The sequence below is a fragment of the Pogoniulus pusillus genome, chromosome 35 (assembly GCF_015220805.1).
Source record: "Pogoniulus pusillus isolate bPogPus1 chromosome 35, bPogPus1.pri, whole genome shotgun sequence".
NCBI lineage: Eukaryota > Metazoa > Chordata > Aves > Piciformes > Lybiidae > Pogoniulus > Pogoniulus pusillus.
Window position 1 is genome coordinate 254239 of NC_087298.1, and position 14247 is coordinate 268485.

Below are 14247 nucleotides of genomic sequence, written 5' to 3' on the forward strand. Positions count from 1 at the left end.
AAAAAAGACATTCTGCCAAAATCCTCCTGGAAAGCTTGCTTTGGCCTGAAAGATCCACGGAACAGGCTGGGCTGGGAGGGACCTGAAAGCTCAGCCAGTGCCAAGCCTCTGCCACCAGGCAGGGACACCTCCCACCAGCACAGCCTGCTCAAGGCCTCATCCAGCCTGGCCTTGAACACCTCCAGGCAGGGGACAGCCACAAGCCTCCCTGGGCAGCCTGTGCCAGGCTCTCCCCACCCTCACTCTCAGCAAACTCTTCCTCCTCTCCACTCTCACCCTCCCCTCTCCCAGCTCAAAGCCATTGTCCCTCAGCCTGCCACTCCCAGCCTGCTCCAAAGTCCCCTCCCCAGCTCTCCTGCAGCCCCTTCAGGCACTGGAAGTGCTCTGAGGTCTGCCTGCAGCCTTCTCTTCTGCAGGCTGCACAGGCCCCAACTCTCCCCAGCCTGACCCACAGCAGAGCTTCTCCAGCCCTCTGAGCATCTTGGTGGCCTCCTCTGGACCCTCTGCAGCAGCTCCAGGCCCTTCTTGTGCTGGGGCCCCAGAACTGCAGGTAGATTTTGTTTCTCTTTAACTCAAAACCCAGGCAGACAACAATCCACTGCCACCAGCACCGCCCGCAGCAGCGCTGCCCATGTGCTTGCCCCGGGTGTGGGTTCCAGGCCCAGCCCTGAGACATTCGAGACGAAACCTGCTGTGGCCCTGGGCAGCGTGCTCGAGTTGGAGGTGTCCCTGCTTCCTGCAGGGGGTTTGGACAAGATGCCCTTTGAGGGTCCCTTCCAACCCAGTGCAATCTGTGACTGTGTCCTACAGAGCTGTGTGGCTCAGCACAAGAGCTGCCCCTGGGCTCACTGCCCCACACCAAGCAGCAGCTCCACCCCAAGGCAGGAGTTCTTCCCACCCCAAGGCAGAGTTCTTCCCACCCGTGTCAGCCTGGCTTCTGCCTCAGCAGATGTGCCAAGTGAACAGCTCATGACTGCTGTGCATCCATGCAGGCCATGGCCTCTAAATGATCCTCATGGGATACCAGGCTCTGGGAATGTCTTCCTGGCACTCCCCTGTGCTGCAAAGCAGGGTTGGCAATGAGCTGTGCACTCGGCACCTGCAGTGGCACTCGCTGCCAGGCTCAGCCTGCAGCCCACCACCAGCTGCAGCTGACCAGCAGCTGCCTGCTGCAAAGCAGCCCAGCAGAGTGCATCCAAAGCCATGTCAGAGCATGAGGCCAACCAAGCTTGCTTCAACTCCTGCTCAGCCCCAGAGCCCATCTGGGAGCCAGGAGGTGCAGGAGCCCTCAGTTTGCAGCGCAGAGGTGACGAGAAGGAGGTGCTGCCTCTGTGGGTGCCTTACCACTGCTTGGTGATGTCAAACATCATCACTACACCATTGCAGTTCTTGTAGACATCCAGGAACTCTGCATCCAGAGCCAGCTCGGACTCTGCCTGAGGAAATCAGGGCAAAAGCAGCAGTCAGAAATTGGATTCAGCTTCAGGCTTGCCCAGAACACAACTGACACAGCCCCAGATAGGGAGACTTCCTGAAGTGACAGCCACTGTCAGAGGGCCAGGGGCATCCTGGGGTGCAGTAGAAGGGCAGTGATGAGTAAGGCTGATGAGATTCTCCTGCCCCTCTCCTCTGCCCCGGTGAGGCCACAGCTGAATATGTGACCAGTTGTGGGGCCTTCAGCTCAAGAAGGACCTCAGAGAACTGCCTGAGATTGTTCAGCCCAGGGCCAAAGCTGCTGCAGGCAGTGAACATCTGTGTGGCCAGGCTGAGGCAGCTGGGGCTGGCAGCACAGGAACCTGAGGGCTGCCCCCAGTGCTGTGCTAGTGATGTGCAGGGCAGTGTGGGGAGGATGCAGCCAGGCTCTGCCCAGGGGTGGCCAAGGGCAGCACAAGGGGCACTGGGGGCAAGCTGGAGCAGAGGAGGTGCCATGGGAACAGAAGGGCAAACTTTGTCAGTGTGAGGGTGCTGGAGGCTGAAGCAGGCTGCCCAGAGAGGTTGTGGAATCTCTTGCTCAGAACCTGCCTGGATGTGTTCCTGTGTGCTCTGCTCTGGCAGGGGCTTGGACTGGATGATCTCTGCAGGTCCCTTCCAGCCCCTGCCATCCTGTGCCTCTGTGGGCTTCACACAACCATCACTTAAGCAGGACATTTGGTGCTCTGTAGCTTCTGCTGCCCACAGCAGCAGGTCATGCAGCTCCTGATGTTAGTCTCTGACAGAATGATGTTTCACAGTAGAGGACAAAGCCCAGCCCTGCCTCCTGCCCTGTGCTGGCAATACACTTCTCTCCAGGGCAGAAGAGAGGACACAGCTCCCATTCCACCTCTGCCAGCCCAGGCACTCACTGTGCTCCTAATGCTCCTGCCTTACCAAGCCCAGGTGTAGCTCCTGCCAGGGCTCAGAGCATTTATCAGCCTCTGCTTTGCTTTCCATCACTGGGCTGCAAAGAGCAGTTCTGGCCAGAACCTCACCTCCAAGGCTCCTGCTGCCCTTCAGTGCAGATGGACCAATTCCCCTCCTCCCCAGCAGGGCACAAAGCACCAGGCTGGTGCAGGCAGCAAGCAAGCTGTGGCACCTGTGCTCACTCAGGCTGCCTTTGGAAGGAAATCAGTGTCAGGTTCTCCCCATCTGCCCACGCAGGTGGTGCAGGACGGGCAGCCTGGGGCAAGAGATGCCCTTCACTGGCATGACTCAGCCCAGCAGTGAGTGCTAAGGTCTCTACCGTCCCTCAGCCTGACCAATGCAGCCAGGGAGCAGGAACCAGGACAGTGTCTGAGCTCTGAGCCTCAGGGGTGCTGCCCTCAGCAGGAACAAGAAAGGTCTCCAAGAGCTGCAGCAGAGATATGGCACCAGGGCCTTGGAAAGGAATTTCCCCACCCAGCTTTTCCACGGGCTGGCAGGGAAGGGCAGCACCCAGGGGGGGGTGGGGAGCACAGTGCAGTGTCTGCCCAAGCCTTGGGGCAGGGCCTGGAGGAAGCCTCTCTCTTTACTCTGAGGTACAACACTGTGGCACCTCCATTGCCATGTCCTCCTCTGCAATTCAAAGGGCACTGAGAGGCACTCACTGGCTCAGCTTTAAGCAGCAGCCAGAGCAGGGCAAATCTCACAAGGAAGCCATTACAAAAGGACTTCCTGCCCCTGCCCAGCTGCAGACAGGTACAGAGCTCCTGAGCAAACACCTGGGGCACAGTCACTGCCAAAAGACAGAATGAGGCAGCAGCAAAGCTGTGCTGAGGGCACCAACAGGAAGCAAAGGCACAAAGGAGTGAGGAGCATCAGGATCCACTCTGCCCCTGCCCACCCACCAGCCTGGCCTTGAAGCAAAGCAAATATAGAACTCAGTGTCTATGGCCCAAAGGTGGCCTGGGGCCTCCTGCTGAGAGGTTGCCCTCTGTGACTCACCTCCTGAGGGTCATTTTCCAGCTTCAAACCATCTCCTCGTTTTTTGCACTTTCCTTAAAGAGAAATGTCAGACAAAAAAGGCACATTATGTGGGGCAGAGAGCTTCGGGGGGCTGGGCAGGAGCACGGCACTGCCAGCACCACCCTGTACCTGAGCCGACCTCTGCTGTAAGCACGGGGAATGAGGAGGGGTGGGACAGGCGTGGGCTGCTGAGCAGCACCAGGTGCCCTGCTCGGGAGCAGCAGCCAGCCTGGGTCACAGAGCACAGGCAGGGAGTCTGGGGGAGCTCAACCCAGCCTAAAGCCATGACTGAGTGGCACAGGGCCTGGTGCAGCCCCTGAGCACAGAGGGAAGCTGCTCTGGTGTACCTTGCGGCTCACTAGTGCTGAAGAAGCAAGATGATGGTCAGGCTGCTGTGACTGCAGGGCACAGCTACCCAGGCAGCCTCCCTGAGCAGTGCCACCACCTGACGCACGGAGCTGCGGGCCTCAGAGCCCTGTGGGTGCTTTGGGCTGTCCTGTGGCCAAAGCAAAACAAATCCAGCAGGGGTGGGAGCAGACTGTGAGGATGTAGACAAGGGAGAGCTCACAGGAGGGAAACGGAAGCAGAGGCAAACAAACCGTGGCAAAGGGAGCTGGGAGAAGCAGAGGAGACACAGCCCACGTGGCAATGACAGGCCACAGCCAGAGGTCGGGTCTGGTGGTCACAGAAAAGGAAACCCTCCAGAGACACCATCCCAAAGCCACAGGGTCCAGAGACAAGCACAGGAAAGTGAGTCAGAAGAGAGGTAAAGCTGATTTAGCTGACAGAGAAGTGCAGGAGGCAACAGGTCAAACACCTGGAGAAGGCCCTAGAGAGCTACTGCAGAGCTCACTGGACTCAGCACCCCTGAGAAGAGCTGGGAGGATTTAAACCTTAGGCTCCATGGACCTTCTGCACTCCACCAGTTGGGCTGGAATCACATTTCCAGATCTGCAAGGCTGCAGATGGAGAAGACACCAGGTACCTGTACCCACAGTGAGCAGAGTGCCAACTGGGCAAGGGCCTGCAGCTGAGCAAGCACAAGCCCAGGCTGGGTAAGCAGTGGTTGAGAGCAGCCTGCAGGAGAAGGCCTTGGGGCTGTCAGCTGGTGTCTAAATGCAGCACAGGGAGGGGATTCTGCCCCTCCAATCTGCTCAGCCCTCACCTGCAGCACTGCCTCCAGCTCTGGGAACCCAGCACAAGAAGGGCCTGGAGCTGCTGGGAGAGGGTCCCAGAGGAGGCCACCCAAGATGCTCAGAGGGCTGGAGAAGCTCTGCTGTGAGCACAGGCTGGGAGAGTTGGGGCTGTGCAGCCTGCAGAAGAGAAGGCTCCAGGCAGACCTCAGAGCAGCTTCCAGTGCCTGAAGGGGCTGCAGGAGAGCTGGGGAGGGACTTTGGAGCAGGGCTGGGAGTGGCAGGCTGAGGGACAATGACTTTGAGCTGGGAGAGGGGAGGGTGAGAGTGGAGAGGAGGAAGAGATTGTTGAGAGTGAGGGTGGGGAGAGCCTGGCACAGGCTGCCCAGGGAGGCTGTGGCTGTCCCCTGCCTGGAGGTGTTCAAGGCCAGGCTGGGTGAGGCCTTGAGCAGGCTGTGCTGGTGGGAGGTGTCCCTGCCTGTGGCAGGGCTTGGCACTGGATGAGCTTTCAGGTCCTTTCCAACTCAACCCACTCTATGACGCAGGTGCTGTGATTTCCTGGTGCAGACACCCAGGACATCATTCACCTCCTGCCACGGAAGCTTAGTGTGGAACACACCACTCAAATCTGTCCTCACACCCCAACCTGTTTGCAGCCTGAGCAATGCTCTGCACAAGGACTCACCCCGACGAGCTCTGTCTGAGGCAGTGAACACCTCCCAGCTGCCAGTGACAGCAGCTAAGAGCTCTGCTCCTAAGTGATCCTGGCCTGTATTCCCCTAGACTAAATAACGATGAAAGAACTAAACCACAAAGGCAGAGCCTTGGAATTCCTTCTTCCTAGAGATTCCTCATGTCACTGCCCACAGAACCTGCTGGCAGCTTGGGTGCACCTGCAGAAAACCCTCCACTGGCTCACTGGGACCAAGATTGCTGCCAACAGTTGCGCTGCTGAGCCCCAGGGACTGACTGGCAGACTCGTGGGCCTGCCAGGCGCTGCATGTGGAACAAAGGGTTTGATCCCCCTGCAGACAGGGCAAGAAGAAAGTGCCAGGAAGCACTCAGGCATTCTGCAGCTTTAGTGCTGCGGGATAAGGCAGCAGATTCCAGCCCAGGGGCACTGCAGTGAGCAGGGCTGCTGGGTGCTCCTGTGCAGCTCTGCAGGGCATCTGCTCCCCTTGGGTCCCCTCACTGCTGACATCTGAGACGGGCAAAGCCATGAACCCTGATCCTGCCCAGCCCTGCAGTGCTTCCCTAGGGACCCAGCACAGCTGACAGTGGAGCTGGCCAGGACACAAATGCCTTTTCCCACTTCAAGCCTTCCAGGTCAGTGGCATTCGTGTGGCTTCCCTGAACGTCAAAACCTCACAGGCTCTGGAGCTGCTGCTAAGTGCTGCTTGGCCTGACCTGAATTTCTAGGGATTGAGACAGAAGGCCACAAATACTCCTCACAGTTGCTCCTGTGCCAAGCAACTGAGGTTCTTTCTAAGCTGGACACATCTACAATCAGTGCTTTGAATCTGAGCCAAGCCCCACAGGCCTCTCCCTGCCTTGGGCTTGATGCATGTCTCATGAGGAAGGAGAGAAGGCCTCACATGCTGCTCATCACTGCTCTAAAGGAGGTCATCTCCCAAGCAGTGACAGCTGGGAGGCTCATGTGTGGGCATCTCCATGCACAGCCTCTATATTTGGAACCAAGACTGCAGGAAGAGCCAGATCACATTTTCCTTATGAGGAAAGGCTGAGAGAGCTCAATGTCCTGAGAGCAGCCCTGCAGAGAAGGACGTGGGGGTGCTGGTGCAGGAGGAGCTGGACAGGAGCCAGTAATGGGCACTGGCAGCCCAGAAGGCCAAGGGCAGCCTGGGCTGCATCCAAAGCAGCATGGCCAGAGGTGGAGAGAGGAGATCCTGCCCCTCTGCTCTGGGGAGACCTCACCTGCAGGGCTGGGGCCAGCTCTGGAGTCCTCAACACAAGAAGGACCTGGAGTGGGTTCAGAGGAGGTCATGGAGATGATCAGAGGACTGGAGCAGCTCTCCTACATGGACAGGCTGAGGGACCTTGGATTGCTCAGCCTGGAGAAGGCTCCAGGGAGACCTCAGAGCAGTTTCCAGTACCTGAATGGGCTGCAAGAGGGCTGGGGAGGGACTTTGGACAAAGGCTGTGAGTGCCAGGATGAGGGATAATGTTTTGAAATGAGAGCAGAGCAGATTGAGATTGGATGTTGGGAACAGGTTCTGCACCAGGAGGCTGCTGGAATACTGCAATAGGTTGCCCAGGGAGGTGGCTAAGGCCCCATGCCTGGAGGTACCCAAGGTGAGGCTGGACAAGGCTCTGAGCAACCTGATTAAGTGGAAGATATCTCTGCTTGGACTGGATAAGCTTTGGAGGCCTTTTCCAAGCCAAACCATTCCATGATTCTGTGAATAGGCTCCTCTGTGACCTACTCCAGGTGATCCTGCTCCAGCAGGGGGATTGGACTTGTTCTTTTGAGCTCTCTTCCAACCCCTCCCAGTGTGTGTGTGTGTGTGTGTGTGTGTGTGATAAAGTCATTAGAGTGAAGAGATGCAACTCCTGCTGCCAAGGGAAGGGCACAGTGCAACGAAGAAGGTCCCATGTGTAAGGCAGCAGAGGTGTGACTTAGGAGTCTCAGTTGCTGAGCTTCTCTCTCCAGAGCAAAGGCAGCTCCTTACTCACAGGCACAACAGCAAGACTGCAACCAGGTGACCCTGCAGCAGTGCCCTGAGCTCTACAGTGCTTACTGAACACCAGAGGCTGGCTTTGTGGCCAGCACCTGAGAGCCTCTGCAGCTCCACATCCCAGGGGGTTGCTGCAGGACAGCAAGGATTCAGCACAGCCTCCAGCACTGTGCCCAGTGCAAGGGAGAAGCTTCTGGTCTCCACTCAAACACAGGTGTCCACAGCATTTGCATGCCCTGGGCTCCTGGACTGTCACATCTGAAAGCAGCAGAGAGAGGAACTCTGAGCTTTCCTCCTGCTTGCAGCACATGTCTGGGAGGGAGAAGGCTGAGGGAGCCGGGAGGAGTAGAGCCGAGGGAGCTGGGAGAGGGAAGGAATCTCCAGCCTGAGGAAAGTGTTATGCTGTTCTGGGGCAACAGGAAAACCAAAGCCTACAATGTGAGCTTCTCAGTGTATGGGAAGAGATGCTGGAAGCAGCCAAGACAGGCGACCAGAACCGTTCCTGATTCATCTACATTCAGGATCTGTTGCAGCTTTATGGCCTGCAGTGGTTACACAACTTGCTGCAAAGCCAGAAGATGAGTCAGGGCTGTGAGCACTGCTGAGAGAGATCTTTGCTATGTTCTATCAGCTCCAAGGGCAGCAAAGGAGATGGCATTCAGCACACACAGCTCAGGGCAGGCCATGGCTCGGGGCAAGCTGAACCGTGGCCCTGTGCAGGCCCAAGGAGACAGCAGGCTGCAGGGACCTGCTCCAGGGAGTGTGCGCCTGAAAAGCAGAAATCTCACAGGGTGAAGGGCAGGAGGAGCAGGACAAGGCCATTCCCACTGCTTCAGTGCACTTTGTGACCTCTCCAGCTCTAGGCTCTCACAACAAATCTCCCCAAGCTGCCAAAGGAAAACCTCTGCCTAAACAAAGGACACCAAGGCGGCAGCCAAGCAGGGCCAGGAATGTGCCTCCTGCATGCTCTGAAAGGACAACCCAAGCACACTGCTGAGCTACCAGAGACAGCAAGGCACACTGCTGGCAGTGTCAGGAGGAGGGACACTGAGCAAAGCCACCAGAGACAGGCACACTGCTGGCAGTGTCAGGAGGAGGGACACTGAGCAAAGCCACCAGAGACAGGCACACTGCTGGCAGTGTCAGAAGGGGCACTGAGCAAAGCCACCAGAGACAGGCACACTGCTGGCAGTGTCAGAAGGGGCACCTGAGCAAAGCCACCAGAGACAGACACACTGCTGGCAGTGTCAGAAGGGGCACTGAGCAAAGCCACCAGAGACAGACACACTGCTGGCAGTGTCAGGAGAAGGGACCACTGAGCAAAGGCACATTTAACTCCAGGCCAATGTACATGAAGTTTTCCAGGTCCAACTTATAAAGTGCCCCCAGGCTCTCCTGTGCACATCCAGAGGGAGACAGAGGAACGGCAGCACTGCAGAGGCTGAAGCTGCTTTTCAAGAACAGAGCTGAAAACTGCACTTTCTGGCTGCAACTTTGGCCCACTCGGGCTCCACCCCCACACCAGGCTTTCAACGACGCTTTCAAACATCTTCACTTCAGTTGAAGGCTCTGAATTTCCTCCAGCAAGGAACAATTCAAGGCCAGGTTGACAGAGGTTTGGGCAATCTGGGCTAGCAGGAGGTGTCCCTGCCCGTGCCAGGGGATTGGGTCTAGATGATCTTGATGGTCCCTTCCAACCGAACCCATTCTGTGAATTCAAACCAGGACAAGAATGGCAACAAAATTCACCCTGGAAAAAAAACCTCTGTGGAACTGCATGTTCTGAGCATGCATTCTGGGCAGCTTCAAACCCAGCCTGATAAGTGCAGCGTTCTGCACCCCTCTAAACGTGCAGTTAGCAAGGAACTGGCAGGTAAGGAAGAGGAGGAGGATCAGGTCTTGGCAGCACTGGGAATTTCACTACTGGTAGTCTAGAGGCTACATTAGTGCTGCTCTCACCAAAAGCATCCTGCAGAAGGAATTTTTGTCCTAAGCATAGAGGGAAGAACAAACATGTCATGAGACACCACGGATGGAGGACATGAGCAAGCTCTTACTGCTTCATTTGCACCTTCCCTGGAGTTGTCCTTACCAGGAACACGCAGCGCCAGGGCAGCAGGGGAGGTCTGCTTACATAAGAACACAAAGCGTGACCCACCAGTGGGGAGCTTACATGAAGAGTCTGATTTCAAAAGGATCTGAAGGGGAGAGAGTCCCTTGAGACCAACACCACCAGCAGTGCTGGCAGGAGCAGAAGAGGCCTCCTAGCACCTGCGTGCAGCAAACGCCCTCCGCCCGGCCCCCACCAGCTCCCCAGCCTGAGCCGGCTCTGAACCGCTCCTCCGAGCACAGACCCATGGCAGCAAACAGATGTTCTGCTCAGCTGCCAGCCCTGACCATGCTGTGCCAGGGCCTGCAGCTGCACTGCAGCGGGACTGAGCTCTGCAGCCTGAGCCAGGGCAGCTCTGGCCTGTAGGAGAAGGCACCAAGTGCCCAGCACCTGTGGCTGAAGGCTAACTCAAAGGCTCCACCACACAGCTGAACCCCAGCTGCTACCTTCCATCCCCTTTGCTTTTTTACTACTTTAAATACAATTTAGCTACCGTCAGAAGCTTCCTTTCTCCCTTTCCCACTCCTGCTGTACTCACCTCACATGCCAAGGGGCAGGGCAGGGCCGCAGTGCTGCACTTGGCTGTCAGCAGTCTCCACCCAGGCTGCAGCAAAGGCAGCAGCAGCCAAACCATAAACCCCACGAAACTTAAGTGTCAGTTCTTTGGGTCAACAGATTTGAGGGACAGGAGCAAAGCATGCAGGAGCACAACCTACAGAGCAAGAGATGCTCACCTGCAGAGCTGTTTTCCTGGCAATGCTCACAGTGGCACAGGCTGCCCAGGGACGGGGTTGAGGCCCTGTCCCTGCAGACATTCAAGATCAGACTCGATGTGGCCCTAGGCAGCCTGCTCTAGTTGGAGGTGGCCCTGCTGAGTGCAGGCAGCTGGACAAGATGAGCTCTGAGGGTCCCTTCCAACCCAGGGCAATCTGTCACTGCACAAGACAGCTCACAAAGCAGCATCTGCATTTGAGCCTACACAGCAGCCTGAACCCAAACCCCTTCCAGCACCAGATTCCACTGCTTCCAGATGTGCACTGCATCCAGACTGTGTCTTCACATCCATTTGGGGAGGGGTTTGGTTTTCTAAAGCACCAAACTTCATACTGTGACAGAAATAGAGAGCTAACAAAAGCTGTGTTCAGACAGCAGAATGCTCGGCAGAGATTCTGCATCTTCTGGCTCCTCCTTCATCCTTCCCTCCTGCATCCATTACTGGCTGCAGAGGACATTCTCTCTGTTTAAGGATACAGAAACAGCCCAGGAGGAACTTCCACGAACAACAAATGGCTCAGAGCTGTCTGAACAGGCATCAAACAACAAAGGAGAGAAAATGAAGTCTGGAGTTCAGCCCACCTGAACACAGCAGCAAGAGGCATTTCATCTGTCCCACAGCACATGAAATGATTGCTGCTGAATGTTGGATTCCACCTGAAGTTCAGATTCCAAACAGTGGCTCTACCACAGGAGCCTCCTCTACCACAGAAGGCTTCCTGCACTTAAAGAGCAGAAGCACAGACATTGCTCCAAAGCACAACTGCTGAACTTCAGCTAAGTTTTCAGCTACAACTGAGAAAGGACAATGAAAGCCTACAGCAAGGAAATGGCAACTCTTACCTTTGTCAACAACATCCCAGACTTCAACTTTAACGATGTCATCAGTGGCTGAAAGCATGAGAAGAAGACAAAAGGTTAGAGGAGCCTTTCAGTGAAATGACCAACACCCAGTGCTCACCAAGGGAAGGGCAACACAAATCCTGAGTGGTTTAAAAGAAGACTCAAACATAAGAACCCCCCAAACAGAACAACCTCAGTAGAAGCAGGACACAGAGCTGCTGGAGAGAGGCCAGAGGAGGCCACAAAGATGCTGCCAGGGCTGCAGCAGCTCTGCTGTGAGCACAGGCTGAGGGAGCTGGGGGGGTGCAGCCTGGGGAGGAGAAGGCTCCAGGGGCACCTCAGAGCTGCTGCCAGTGCCTGAAGGGATCCTGCAGGAAGGCTGCAGAGAGACTTCAGCTGAGGGTGTCTGAGCCAGGCCAAGGGGGAATGGTTTGGAGCTGAGGCAGAGCAGGGTTAGAGTGGAGCTGAGGAAGAAGTTCTGCAGTACATGGGTGGAGAGACTGGAACAGGCTGCCCAGGGAGGTTGTGAACATCCCCTCACTGTAGGTGCTGAAGGCCAGGTTGGACGAGGCCTTGAGCTGCTGGGAGGTGTCCCTGCCCATGGCAGGGAGCTGGCACTGGATGAGCTCTGAGGTCCCTTCCAACACAACCTAATCCATGGATCTATTAAAATAAGCTGTTAGTGGCACCACTGCCTCCCAGCGAGCTGCACCAACACCCAGTCACAAGCAGGAAGATATTTCAGTTGCTAACATGTGAAGCAAGTGAAATTCTCATGGCAGAGAGCACTGCTGGTCCTGTGGGCAGCAGCTTCACCTTCAGCCAGCAGGGGGAAGGGGCAGCTCCAGTGAGGTGTGCCCATGGACCCCAAACAAGCAGTGCAAGCCTCAAGAACCCGTTCCGATAAAGAGCTGCTGTTTGGAAATGCTCCCAGGTACAAAGCAAGAGGACTTGGAGCAGCTCTGAGCACACAGCAGAGGAACATCTCCCAGGATGGCAGGAGGATGCCTAAGTGTTGTCAAGCCAGGGAAAGCTTCCCCCACAGGATTCACTGCTGGCTTCCCATCAGTGTTTGCAAACACTGTAAAGCCAGACCATGAATCCAGGAAAGCTTTGATCCTCTGCTGCTGGACAAAGATCCTTCCCACATTTAACATGAGCTCAGCCTGCTCTCCCTCACAGCACCTCCTGCTTCTCTTCTGCTTTGGCAGCAGAGGACAGGAGGAGCAGGAGACTTTTCTGGCTCAGCCCAGCCAGAGCAGCACAGGCTCAGGTGGGACTGAAAACACAGCAGCCTGCAGTCCTAAAACCTCTTCCCAGACGATTGAACTCCCCAAACTAATCCTGACCCTGAGTATCTACAGAGGTCCTCAAGCCAGGCACATGCCCCCAGCCCTCAGTCCATTCAGGGCACACTGTGGCCCTGCAGGTGCTGGGACAGGTCAGCAGTGAGGTCTGCCCAAACTCGCAGCCTGCAGCTGGGGCTGGCAGCACTGTCCCTGAAGCACAAGGGGACAGCCAGAGCAGCACAGTCAGTGCTGGCACCTTCCAGCAGCACAGCTCCCCGCAGACAGCAAAGCACAGGGGCACAGCAGGAGCCCAGAGGTGCTGGTCTGTCCAGCAGCACCACGGCAAGCAGCAGATGAACAGAGGCCTTCTGTGGAGAGCCTGGAGCCCACTTCAGAAGGCAGCCCTCAGGGTGATGTGCAGTGCTCCCCAGGAACTGATCCAGTTCCCAGCACTGGGACTTTGCTTCCAAGCTCTGGAAATCTCCACCAGCTCAGCACAACACCAAACACAGCCTCGGGGAAGATCTGCTCTGCTGAGTGACTCCCACAGCACTGATCTGCTGAGCAGCAGGCGGCTGAGGACTGGCACAAAGACCTGCCCCATGCCCTGACCAGAGGGGAAGCAGGGAATGTCACAAGGAAGCTCACTGCACCAGGCCCAAGGACACCATTTTTCCATGTTGGTTTCTCTCCTCTTGCCCCCGGAGCTCCTGCTAGCTGGCAGCCACTGAGCTCTCCCTGCTCACCTCAGCTCTCCATCACACAGAGCCTCCTTGGCACGCAGAGGATCAACCTCCCTGGGCAGCCTGTGCCAGTCTTTCCCCACCCTCACTCTCAACAATTTCTTCCTCATCTGCACTCTCAATTTCTCCTCTCCCAGCTCAAAGCCATTGGCCCTTATCCTGCCATTCCCAGCCCTTGTCCCAAGTCCCTCTGCAGCTCTTCTGCAGTCCTTTCAGGCACTGGAAGGCTGCTCTGAGGTCTCCCTGGAGCCTTCTCTCCTTCAGGCTGAGCAACCACAGGTGCCTCAGCCATCCTTGCAAAATAGGTTCTCAAGCCCTCTGATCACTTCTGTGGCCTCCTCTGGGCCCACTCCAGCAGGTCCATGTCCTTCTTGTGCTGGGGACAGCAGAGCTGGACACACAGTTCACTTCATCTGCTTGGGATCCCAAGTCCCCTGGAGCAGAGCAGCCCTGCCACTCCTCACAGCACTACAAGGGTTTGCCAATTGCTCCTTCAGACTCCCGTTCTGAGACTGCCAAAGACCAAAACTGGGTGACCAGCACAGTGTAAAAGAGTGGTCAGGGAATGACCAACAGCCATGACAGGCACAGCTGGCACAGAAAAGCAGCTTTGGTTATTCTGAGTAAGAAGCAGTAACTGAGCTCTGCCTTCAGTTCCTCCAGTGGCAGGGTTCTGAAGGTGTGACAAGGTGGCAGGTTCCACACCTTCTAACAGCAGGCAGTGGAAGAATTCTCCACTGTCTGACAGCTTTGCATTAACAGCTGTAGATGTTTGCTGCCAGCCACCCCAGAAGGTTTACTCAAGGCAGCAGGAGAGGCTGAGCACAGGAAATCAAACTTCCCTCTCCCCACTTCTTTCCCAAAAGAAAGGGACTGGATGCAGAGAGAGGAAAGGTAAGCACAGCCCAATAAATAATCCCACTCGATTTGGAAGTTAAGAAAAAGTTTAACAGTAACTTGCAAAGGTATCTGAGGCAGGGGAGTTACAGAGGGCATAGTGCAGGGAAAGCAGCAAGCACAAAAGGTATAAACACAACCCGATGGTGGTGGCTTTGCCTCTGCGTGATGGCCACGTGGTGAAACAAAGAGAACCAGGAACAGGCTGGTGATGCTGGCATGCAGGGAGCAGAGACAGGCACCCCCTGCTTTTCTGGCTCTTTAGACAGGAAGGGGCAGTGAGCTAACCAGCACCTGGGGGTGCCCAGACCCACCCCTGGGGAGGGGGCAAGACCACCTAGG

The 14247-nt window shown here is 56.3% G+C and overlaps 1 protein-coding gene across 1 annotated transcript in view; it reads right to left on the reverse strand.

Annotated features, from left to right (window-relative positions):
- The window catches only part of RABL6 (RAB, member RAS oncogene family like 6), a 60222-nt gene that overhangs the window by 31570 nt on the left and 14405 nt on the right, over window positions 1–14247 (reverse strand). Inside the window, exons 3-5 of the mRNA XM_064170926.1 lie at window positions 10977–11024; window positions 3400–3452; window positions 1345–1436 (exon numbers count right to left, since the gene is read on the reverse strand). Of these exons, the coding sequence (XP_064026996.1) occupies window positions 1345–1436; window positions 3400–3452; window positions 10977–11024 (193 nt within the window). The remainder of the gene's footprint in view (window positions 1–1344; window positions 1437–3399; window positions 3453–10976; window positions 11025–14247) is intronic.